This window comes from Chionomys nivalis, chromosome 6, assembly GCF_950005125.1.
Source record: "Chionomys nivalis chromosome 6, mChiNiv1.1, whole genome shotgun sequence".
Lineage (NCBI taxonomy): Eukaryota > Metazoa > Chordata > Mammalia > Rodentia > Cricetidae > Chionomys > Chionomys nivalis.
Genome location: NC_080091.1, coordinates 53104016 through 53116021, shown reverse-complemented (window position 1 = coordinate 53116021; position 12006 = coordinate 53104016). Strand labels below are relative to the sequence as shown.

Below are 12006 nucleotides of genomic sequence, written 5' to 3'. Positions count from 1 at the left end.
CCAGGGTCACAACAAATTTGAGGAGGGTAACGTTTCTATATTTGACACAATAGGTCATTATCTCCTTTACTTTGATTCTCATGACACAACATTTGTTAAGGTTTCTGTGGACCTCCCCGATGACTTCTGCCTGGACCCACTCCTTTTGCTCCTTGAAGGACATTTATTTGGCTTCCTTCCTGTATACATCTTTTTCTATGAATTCTGCAATCACTCTTGTCTCTTAAATTGTTACTATTATATGAGTGGCTTTGGAGCTTTTAATCTCTGACATCTTTCCTAAGGCATGGATCCACATTTGAAAACATTAGCTAGTCTTGCCTTGGATTCTCTGAGAGTTTCCCAAGTAAACTTCTAAGAAAAGTTTATTCACTTCACCCCATGCCCACATAAACATGTTCCTGTTTTCACAAAGCAAAGGAGGTAGAGTGGATGTCTGGGTGTTCAAGAATCACCTTGGTCCTGGATATGTGTTGTAGGAGCTGTGGTGGGCTGCGTTCCCACCCAGCTCCACACGGCTAGCTTTACCCGAAATAATTACTCGAAAACTGTATTTTTTTGAACACTGCCTAGGCCATTAGTTCCAGCCTCTTATTGGCTAATTTTCACATCTCAACCCATTTTTAATAATCTGTGTAGCCCCATGAGGTGTGGCTTACCAGGAAAGATCTTAACCTGCATCTGTGTCGGGTGGGAGAATCATGGCGACTGACTGACTCTGCTTCTTTCTCCTACTCCGCCTACCTAATTTTCTGTCCTATCAAAGGCCAAGGCAGTTTCTTTATTAACCAATAGACATACGACCCTCCTCCATCAGATATGGTGATAGTTGGAGTGGGTTTCTGTTTTCATAAAGGAGGTAGAGTGGCTGTCTGTGTATTCAAGAATCACTTTGGTCCTGGATGTGGTGATAGTCAGAGTGTGTCTCTAGTGCTCTCATTTACTAGGTTAACAAGAGCCTTTGGGCTCCATCCCCAAGACTCTTCAAGGTTCAGAATGGACACAACACCTAGTGAAAAAGTTATTTTCTGAACATGAGCTCTCTCTCTCTCTCTCTCTCTCTCTCTCTCTCTCTCTCTCTCTCCCCTTACGTGTTTTCCCAAATCAGTCTTTTTTGTATCTTTCTTCAATTTTGACTCTCCTGTCCTAATTCATTCCTCCTAGCTTTTTCTTCTGCTTCTTCTCCTCTAACCTAAAAACTCTTCTCTTTAAAGAAATCATGAAGTGATTTTAAAAAATGTAAGAGTTACCTCTCATTGCCCAAGAGCACATTCCTAGGGTAAGCAATAGGGTACTGAGTCATTTCCATAGTAACACAAGTTTCCAACGTTATGTGAGTGAGACTGTGACATGTCAGAGGGGTAGGGCACAGTGCCCAGTGACAAACTTTGAAACATAAGTTTATTATTGGCAGACTGGCAAGTGTAAAATTGGCAGGCTTTTCTTAGGCTGCTTTATGTAGTAACCTTGGTTGGACATCTGTGACTCTGACCTTGTGCATTAGGTATAAAGTTTTAAACTTGTGATTTATTTACAAAAAGACTTTAGACTGAACTTATTCTGATGTGAAAATGAGCTAATTGTGTGCAGTAGTCTTAGCCAAAGGAACAAGACAGGCTTGTAAGTGGGACAAATAGATCTAGCTATGAAGCATATACTAATATATATTCTATGTATCAAAATAATATAACTAAATGAAAAGTCATCTTCCTGAACATCCATAGATATATGTGCTCATAAGATTGAGGTGTAATCATGAGATTGCATATAAACATCACATGAAAGTGCATGGTCATGGGGAGCTATCATAGCTGTTACTGCACAAGTGAAATTACAGATGAAAACAGCAATTTTCAGAGTCAGTAGCCTGAAAGCCTTGCTGATGGGGTATGCCATCAGGGAACTCTTTCTCTGGTGAGTTAACATGTGGATTATCAATTGCTATAAGCCATAATTGCATCATGATCCACAATAACTCATGATAGATGCTCTTGACACTAGGTGACTTACCAACCTATAGGGATTGAACCAATGGTATTTGACTGGCTCTGAATACAAGCAGGACCTTCTTGTTTGATGCTTGAAAGTTGGAGGTGAATACATGCATTGACAGAAATAAGCATTGTAAGGCTAGCTGAAAGAGATGGGTGGCTGCCACTCCACTAATAAGTTTCTCTGTTCTGCTTCTTTCTACATCTTGATGCTTCCATCTTTCTTCAGGTTCAGGAGATCTCAACTTGTTTTCAATATAGTCAATCACCTTATACACTTCACTAATTAGTACCAGTAAAACTCTGACAAGCAATTATTCTTTGTTATGACTAGTTATGATGTTCCTTGATGCTCCCTCACTTCAGTCTGAGCTTCACAATCTTTTGGTAGCTTCATTTTTACACAAACAGAAAGGTATAGACACTGGATGAGCTCAGGAAGGATGATGAATGCTATGTAAACAGATGCACTGGTATTTGATAGAGTGGAACTGGGCAACAGTGACACAGATTGATATTGATGGAGTTGGCACTGTAAGCAAGTGATGAAAAAAAAAGAAAAAGAAAGTAAAATGGAAACAACTTTGACAGAGGGGTCACTGCACAGAGTCTGAATTACAAAGATCAAAAGAGCAATCATTTTGATTGACACCACACCTAAAGAATATGTATACGTATACATAATACATATGTATATATACATATATGTGTGTGTGTATATATATATGGAGAGAGAGAGAGAGAGAGAGAGAGAGAGACAGACAGACAGACAGACACACACACACACAGACAAAGACAGAGAAATAACAAAAATCACAGGTGCTAAAACTGGCCTAAAATGTTACTAAGAAGGACCAGAATATGGTGGGTGTGACAAGGAATCCATATGCAATTAAGAGCTACCAGAGGGCTACCAGGAGGGAATTTATACAAAGAACATTCATTTCACCTTGGCTGCTGAGAAAATTCTGTACAGGTGTGAATGTGACTGTAGGCAATCAGGTGTTTATTATGTGGCAACTTGCCACATGTAGCTCTGGAAGACAGCATGGGTCATGTTAGCATATTAATAAGAAGTAATCAGGTACAGGTTAGGTATCTGAGGTGGAGTCACCAGGGTGTGTTGAATGCATAATACTAGGATGGCTTAGGTGTTCTGCTGTATAGTGAAATTTATGATGAATTCATTGAGAGGATGTGCTGAGCTGTCATACTTGGACCAATGCAGACTCCATATACTCTCTTGACAGATGTCTGTCTTCCTCCTTTCCTGCTCATGCGCTACCTCTAAAATTTCACTGCACTCTAAACAGACCGTCTCGTGCACTCTAACCTTGGACTCAGCAATCTCTATCTCTCTTTGCCTCCTAGCCTCTAAGCTTTATGCTGCTGTTTTGTTTCTCACAGCTCTTGAATGTCTTACACATGGAACAAAATAAGTATGGGTTGTGCTGAGGAATGAGTGAAGACAGAAAGGAAGTGAAACAGAAAATCAGTGAAGGAAGAGGCCTTAGAGAAGTGGGTTATTCCTCAGTCCTGCCACCTGGAGTCTGAAGAGTGCTCTGCAGAGACTGACCAATAACACAGCTGTATTTGGTAGGCTCTGCCTTGAAAGGAGGATAAGGGTAGAAGACCCAAGAGAGGATTGAGGGTGATGACCCACTGCGACTCTGACTTGGGCTCTGAGAATAGGATCTTCTTGTAAAAGCAGGTTCCTAGCTTCTTCCGCCACTTCCCACTTTGTAATCTGTATCTTAACCATTCTGAGCTTCCTCGTTTGTAAAAATGGACGCAAAAGAAAGAGTTCCAATCTGGGTACTGGACAAAGGTCTCGTTGTCCTGACAAGTAGAGGACTTAACGTGCCCTCTGCCCTGCCCGAATGCTTTAACAGTACTGATTCATCAGTTAGCCCGATAAAGCAGTGAGTCAGGCGCTTCTTCAGTCCCATGTCATGAATCACTAGCATAAAGCAACACAGCAACCAACAAGAGAAAAAGATCCATACACACACCAGAGGAGAAGAAAAAAAATGATACACAGACAGGGAGCCAGATTCCTGATTGTTAAACCCAGTTTTTCTGCTGTTGTTGACCTGAATAAAACAAACCTTCATAGCTGCAATGTTCTCATTTTTAAAATAGACTGCTATAGGACACAATGAGACAAAGCCTGTAAAAGCACAAATACAGGCGAAGCTACCCTAATAGCATTGATACCTGTAGACGTCGACAAAGTTAAACCTAATAACCTGATTTTTAACTGAACTGTGCCAGAAATAACACACTTAAAGGTGCTCTTCTGAGAACAAAGCATACTGTCTTTAAGGAGGGTTCTCAGACCACAAGAAAAAGTCTGAAGTCATGGCTTGGGGCTGTCTCACACTCAGATGAATGTGGCATGCAGGCACGCATGTGTGTGTGTGTGTGTGTGTGTCTGTGTCTGTGTGTCTGTGTGTGTATAGGGTTATATGCATGTCCATGGTATGCATCCATTATGACAGCAGAGGAAGACACAAGTTGTCCTTTGTAATTCTAGTCCTATAAGAGAGGGTCTCTCACCATACTAGAAGCTCACAGTTTAAGGTATGTTAACTGGTCAACAGGTTACCAATTTTCACTCATGTGCCTGGAAATCTTTATGTAGTTTTTGGGTTTCAAGCACGGGTCCTGATGTCTGCAAAACAAATAATCTTACCGTCTGAACATCTGTACTACTCTCTGCACTGCAGATTTTAGCTTGAACTTAAAACCCCTGTAGCTGAAGAGCTTAGTTCAGTTCTAGTTTTATTCACTCTAGGATGTCTGAGACAGTTAACTGGGGTATTATGTGAGAGGGCTCTTTTTCCAGTTAAGAAATATCTGTGTCTCCACTATCACCTGCGATCCTCTCAGAGAAAGCATAAGGAGGAATCTTATCATTACCCTGCATATGCATAGCCTGTCTACTGGTCAATCAACATTTTATTAAACCAATACGAGTGGCAAATCTTTCCAATGTACAAAAACATTATCCCACAGCAGTAAAATATTCAATACATGTAAAATAAAAATATGTAATTATATTTTGAAGTTAAGACTTGGCCCATTTCCTCAAAAGTATGCATTCATAGGTAACTCCAGCATCACTGATTTCTTCTTCATAATGGATCCAAGAAGTTATTCATCCATTGATGTTTCTGAGTTGCAACAGTCAACATTGAAAAGCAGTAATACAGAAAAAAGTAATATTAGTCTATCCTTCGGGACCACCTCACATGCCTTATTTTGGGGACAATTTCTCTGGTATTCTCTTTAGAATTTCATTCTTCTGTACACTAAGAGAATCAATGCCAACCATGGCCACGGCCCACTTCTTGTATCCTAGTGCCCTTTCCCTAAGGATCCACTCTCTCAGTGCTCAGTTCAAAATGAATGGAGAAGATAGGTATCTCTCTGCTCTGAGAGAGAGGACATGACTGATGGGTTTCATCCATTCTGACACAACAGCACAGGAAAATGATCTTAGTGACAACCAAGTCTGTCTGTACACATGCCTGTGTGCTCACTACCAATAGAAAAGTCAGAGGAAAGGTAGCAAGAGATGGAAACTGGGGAAGAAGACATGGAAAGCAAGAGGATTTGGAAGCATTTTGAGAAAAGAACTTTGAGGATGTTGCAAAATACTCTGTGAAGTCCTTACAAATCTATAAAATGAAGTATGACCAAGAACATTGCTCATTATCTCTGAAGATTTAGAACACAATTTAAGGCTAAACTTGCTGGGTTCCATTTCCCAAAGCCCTGATCTGGCGCAAGGAATGAGGTAATGCAGTGTGAAGAACACTCTCCAGGCTCTGGGCATCGTGTACACAAGAGCTGAGAAAATAAAGCTGATGGGATGGCTGAGATGAATCCAGGCAGCCAGGTCTCTGTGAGTGGGAAAGTGCCTCCGCTTAAGATCAGACCTAGGAGCTAGGACTAAACCCAGCATGGCTCACACAGTGTCCAACATGGGCTAGCCCAGTGTCCATGGAGATGCCCTACTCTCTGGTTTTATTTATTTATTTATTTATTTATTTATTTATTTATTTTTATTTATTTATTAAAGATTTCTGCCTCCTCCCTGCCACCGCCTCCCATTTCCCTCCCCCTCCCCCGATCAAGTCTCCCTCCTTCGTCAGCCCTAAGAGCAATCAGGGTTCCCTGTCCTGTGGGAAGTCCAAGGACCACCCACCTCCATCCAGGTCTAGTAAGGTGAGCATCCAAACTGCCTAGGCTCCCACAAAGCCAGTACGTGCAGTAGGATCAAAAACCCATTGCCATTGTTCTTGAGTTCTCAGTAGTCCTCATTGTCCGCTATGTTCAGCGAGTCTGGTTTTATCCCATGCTTTTTCAGACCCAGGCCAGCTGTCCTTGGTGAGTTCCTGATAGAACATCCCCATTGTCTCAGTGTGTGGATGCACCTATAGGCATCCTCCTGAATATTAACCTTCATCAGGTGATGAAAGGAGACAGAGACAGAGACCCACATTGGAGCACCGGACTGAAATCTCTCTGGTTTTAAATGCCTGTGCTCCTTTCCAAAGGCCAGTTGAAGCAGCTGCTGAGAAAGCCCAACTGAAGAGGTTTTCCCTGCCCGTTGCTACAAAGACTCTAGCAATGCGTGGAACAAGAACGTGAAACTGATACAAGAGAAATAATTTTCTGCCTGTGGCCTTTTCTGTAGTCCTTGTTTACTCCTGCTTTAGATCACAGCTGGGTGACCTGTGGATTGCTTAACCCCAAGGCAAACCCCCATTGGCTTTCAGGTTCTTCAATGACTGAAGGGTCAGCCATAGGATTGGCTCTTTCTTCTCTTACAGGTCTCCCTTCCCCCTTTCTGGTTTGCCTCTCCCATCAGGTGCCTTCCCTCCTCCTTCTATTTGGAGCCTCTTCCTGAAATTGTTTTTTTCCTTTTATTTCATTTAATCTTGCTAAAGGACAGAGTAAACATTTACACTTCAGAATGACATTAGGGACAACTTATATTTTGAAGATCAATGACATGTTAAAACTTGTTTGTCATTGTGCAATGGGATCATGACTTATTTTTTAAAGAAATTAAGAAAAATGATGTTAACATATAACACAAATTTTGCATTTGTGTGAGGAATCCTGAGGCCAGGCCCCAGTTTTTCCATATCTGGCACTGAGTTTTGGAATAATTACTTATGCTTTTTGTATCTTAATATCTTCAAATATAAGAGTTCATATTATTATATCATTTACCTACGTGGGACAGTATAGTAGTTCATAGAAACTCTGTATAATGCACAGAGTACACTGTATGCCAATTAGTAGGGAGGGGCCCAGATTTTTTCTTATATTAGTTATAATATAGGAAACCAAATGGTAATCATTATTATCATGGAGAATCTCTGTCCAAAGTGAAACCAGCAAGGTGACATTTAGTAGCTTTTACAGAGAGGGCACATGTCAAGGGATGTGAAAAGAGACAAGAAATTGCACGCTGGAAAAGAATAACAAACACAGAACCCATGCAGTTTAAGTCAGAATGGAGACAGAAAGGGGAGGAAGGAGCAGGGAACCAAGGGAGGGGAAGAGGAGGAAAGGAGGAACGAAAATACAATAAGAGGAAATGAGAGAAGGAGGAAAGTTGCATATTACCAAAAATGTATCTAATAATGAAAGTTTATTTATTGCATGTCTTAATAACCAGGTAATTTACTTTTATGATTATTACATAATGCACATGCTCTAGTCATAACACACCTAGGAACTATTATAATAATACATCGTGTAATTGTTACAAGTGTCTTAAGATGCAAGGGAGTTTCCCCTCGACTCACTATCTTAAAATGTACTCAGCCTTATGGATTCAAGAGAGCACTCGGATCAGAAGGTTGCGTTGCTTAATTGTTTAATGGACATCCATATGACTATTTTTTTTAAAAAAAAAATCCATTGAAGACACATTTACCAACCTTTCAGACTAATCCCTGAGCTAAGTGAAAGAGCATGATAATTCCCATGGAAACCAAATAAGGAGTTTCTCAGTGTAAACTAGGAATTTTAAGATAGAGGGGCATTCAATATCTCAGAGCAGCGGAATAACTTTGGTAGAATAGAGGACATCTGAGGATGAACAATTTCCATTACTGTGGTGAAAAAAAAAAATCTTCCAATTAGAAGAGACCCAAAAGGGTCACATGTTGACATCGCCCTGTTACTTCCTCTATCGGATTCTGATATTAAGAGGTCTCTTCTAACAACTGCCCAGTTAGTCAACAGTGTTTGGATACACTTTGTCCTGAGGGGAAGACTTTATACTCTCAAGCTCATTTATAAAAACCTGTGTTAGGCCTTTGCTTCAAAGGAACCTCCCCGAAAATGCCAGACACACTGATGGCTTTTCCCTATCTCATATCTCTTCAATTTCTTAATGTGTCATTTTAGTTTTACCTGTACTAAAGCAGACAGGATTTAGATGAGCCTACTTGAGCCCTTGGGTCTCCAAGAAGTAGATTTTGCCTTCTTTGTGTGTATCTTCATTTTATAAGATATATTTATTTTATGGGTATGATAGTTTCCTTCATGTATGGATATGTAAGAGATGTCTAACTGATGCCAAAAAGGTCAGAAGAGCATGTGGGATCCCCTGAAACTGGAGGTACAGGGTTGTGAGATGTCATGTGGTTTTCGAGAACTGAATCCAGGTCACCAGCAGAAGCAGCAAGTGCTCTTAACCTCTTAGTCACCCGCCAACTCCAGCATCTGTATTTTTAGTAATAATTAATTTCAAAGGGCACATGTGTATGTGTGCGTGTAGATAAAGACTTTTTTGCCATCTCCCTTATGTTTATTAGCTGGACCTGCAAATTCGACCAACAAGACAAATTAACAGGATAAAACTACAGAGTTCATTAGCACATGGAGTGTGTATAAATATGGGATACTCTGACATTCGGACATAATCTTTGTTTATTTGTGTTTTGGTCTTTTCCAACACAAGGTTTTATATGCAACCCTTGGTGTCCTGGAACTTTCTTTGTAGACCAGGCAGCCTTGAATTTAGAGATCTGTCTACCTCTGCCTCAAACCTTCAAGTGCTGGGATTAAAGGTATACGCGTCACCACACTGCAATTCACAGAGAATTTTGAGTTAGACCTTGCAGATTGTATGTCGTTTCTACAAAGAGTAATTGTGAAGAAATGTCAGAAAGAAGTGGGTTTGTTCTGTTAGGGGTGATAAATCATGGAAAGTAAAATATATGATGGAAATTAAAAGCTGTATAAACTCAGCTCAGTGCTCCACAGTAAGAGAGAGAGTACCTGCCAAAGAAGAAAGTGAAAGTCACCTATATCTTCTATATCCTAGCTACTTTCAGTTCAAAATAATCTTTTTAACAAAGTGGCATATGCTAAAATGGTCATTCTCTACACTATAAATTATTGTTTTTAACTTAATGAGGTCATATATAAGCATAATCGTGTTTATATTTCTGAAGAAATAGGATAGGCAAGATTGACAGCTAATATGACTTTAAAAACATTTTTTCAACTATTCTCTATTTAGCTTTGTATGTATATGGTGTAAAGAGTATGACAGTGCATTGCTGCACACCTCGACTGGTTTAGTGAAAATGAAGGCAGGAAAACACTTTAAGAAGTTACAAAGAAATGAAACTTATCAGGTATTTTCATTGGTAAAATCTCAACCAGAAGCTGCAGCTTAAGATAAGAAAATAGTCAAGTTTATGTTTCAATAATCATCACGTTTGAGAGATTAAAGTATCACACTTGGTCAGTATCATCAAAGTGAAAGTCTACTCTTTCTCTTGCTGGTCCACTGATGTGTCCATGTGCCCTTCAAGTAACTTTTCACTTCTCTAAAACCTTTTGCCAATATTTCTACCTCATCACCCCTTACTAGAGGCCCTAAAGTACTGTTCACCATGATTCGGAGTGAATGGAGTGAAAAAGGGCACAGGTGGAAGACCTAACACCTATGATATCTATGTTAAAATCCCAACTTTTGCAAGTGTTATTAATGAGATTACAGACAAATTGCTGAATCATGCGGCAATACAATTGTGGCCATAGTAAGTGCTTAGTAATCATTAACTGTTATTAGAGGTAGATTTATTGTCTATAATCCCTTTTAAAACGAGAATTTTAATTCAAATATCATGGTACAAAAATCAGGAAAGTTAAGATGCTCTCAAACAACTTGTGTTTCTTGTGGGAGCTCACAAAACATAGGAGCACAAAGTAAGTTCCTTAGGAGTTTGAGATATGGCTAGGAAGCCTTTATGGTTCTCAATGAGCTATAGGGGTCCACACTGTCTGTCTTGATTCTCCTTGCAATGCTACCAACATTACTGGTATGGAATTAGGCAGAGTGGAGAAAAGCAACTGAGTCATTAATTCACTGAGGTTCAGGTATGGACCAAGAGTCATGGATATTCCTTTGAAGTTGCTTCTTGGCTTAGCAACAGGATAGTGATAAGACCCTATCACTAACTTATCTTGGTTAAGGGCAGACCAAGTTTTTCTGCTAATCAGAAGAACTGGAGTCAAAGCACACTCTGATATATTCTGAAGCGGGCTCTAAAAGGGGGGGGGGGTCTTTTTTTTTTTTTCTTTTAAGCAAGCAATTTTTTTTTATCATCAAGGAAGTTTGTGAAACTTTGCCTAGCAGAGACTGAAACTAGATTTTAGAATGGTACCTATCCTCCAGGAATTAGTTACTGAATTTGACCGGTAAGTCGTCTGCTCTGCCCTGCCCTCCATCACTGCCTTTGTGCAAATCTGAGGACTCAGTGCTTATTGGCATGGTGTGCTTAGGGACTAGAACAGCTGGAGAGAGGCAGAGTAGAGCATAGCTTGGTTGATCTTGACTACTTATATACTCATTGGATTGTTTCCGTATTATACTTTTCTCCACACACACACCCACACAAATGAAAGCAGTCACAGGTACTTTGGCACCAACCACTCACTAGAACTGCCCCTCCACCCCCTCCATCCAGAGAGCAGGCTGAGCTTTCTCCCAGAGGAAGCTCTGGCAATCAAAAGCAGCAGCGGTTGTAGCAGAAAGGGGACACTTGTGCTTCTCAAGCAGCAAACTAGCTCACACAGCTTTGCCCAGCCTGGCATCATCAGTGCTTGGAGCACTAGCTCTCACGAGCAAGTTCGTTGGGAGTATCCCTTCTCCACGGACCCTGCAAAGTCTAGGTTCTTCAACAGATGTTTCTCCCTCAGCTCTGAACTCAGAACACCCACCTGCCTGCTACAGCGTAGGGTCCGGAGCCTGGACGCGCTGTGGCTGATCTGAGTCCCTACAAGCAAATGCAAGCATCAGCATGAGAGGCTGGACTTTAGCCCAGGTCTGTCCTCACCCCGGGGGGCCGCCTGCTTGGCACTGTGCGTCTGTGAGAAGCCGCTGCTCACTTTCCCCCCTTTCAAGTCTTTGTTCCAAGCCAGCATTGCTCGGATTCTCTAATTAACTCCCTCCACTCCAAAGGGGTCCGGAGGCTGGGATGTTCTGAGAGCTTAGAGGATGCTGACTCTAGAGTGGGAGTCGGAAGGACTGCAAACAGTGGGTATTGTTGTGATTATATGTGCATCTCTGAAGCTGCTTCATTTGCTGGGACTGATTGATTTTTCAGAAGGTAAAGTGGTTGCTCCCAGTCTGTGCGCTTGTCAGGTCTGGTTCTGAACTGGATATAGATGCTGCAGAAGTTGCAAAGGCTTAATGCTCAAAGCAAAAGTTTTAGAATATGCATGCTTGACATAGACAGCAGCCTAGCACCTAAGCAGTTCGTTTTTGTTTACCTGCACAGTTGAAACTGGGAGGGAAGGGTTTTGTAGCCTTCGCTTTCTATTTGAAACCAATTACTTGGGTTTAGGGTGATTTGTGGGTTAAATATGTCATCCTGAATACTTGCTCTTGGTTGTCAAGTTCATTTTGGCTACCATCACCTTGCAATCATTGGTGATCCCTACCTCTGGAAAAATCTTGAGTGGTGAGGGA

General features: G+C 41.0%; 1 protein-coding gene across 3 annotated transcripts in view; it reads left to right on the top strand.

Moving 5' to 3' along the window:
• The window catches only part of Kcnip4 (potassium voltage-gated channel interacting protein 4), a 444990-nt gene that overhangs the window by 242197 nt on the left and 190787 nt on the right, over window positions 1–12006 (top strand). The window contains exon 1 of one of the 3 annotated variants that reach the window (XM_057772072.1): window positions 11339–11359. The exons of 1 other annotated variant lie outside the window; for it this stretch is intronic. Coding sequence is in view for 1 of the 2 variants with exons in the window: in XM_057772068.1 (XP_057628051.1) it covers window positions 11533–11644 (112 nt within the window). In the remaining variant the exon portion in view is untranslated. Of the gene's footprint in view, window positions 1–11338; window positions 11360–11459; window positions 11645–12006 lie in introns of those variants that run through there. One more of the 3 variants, XM_057772068.1, reaches the window with a different exon arrangement.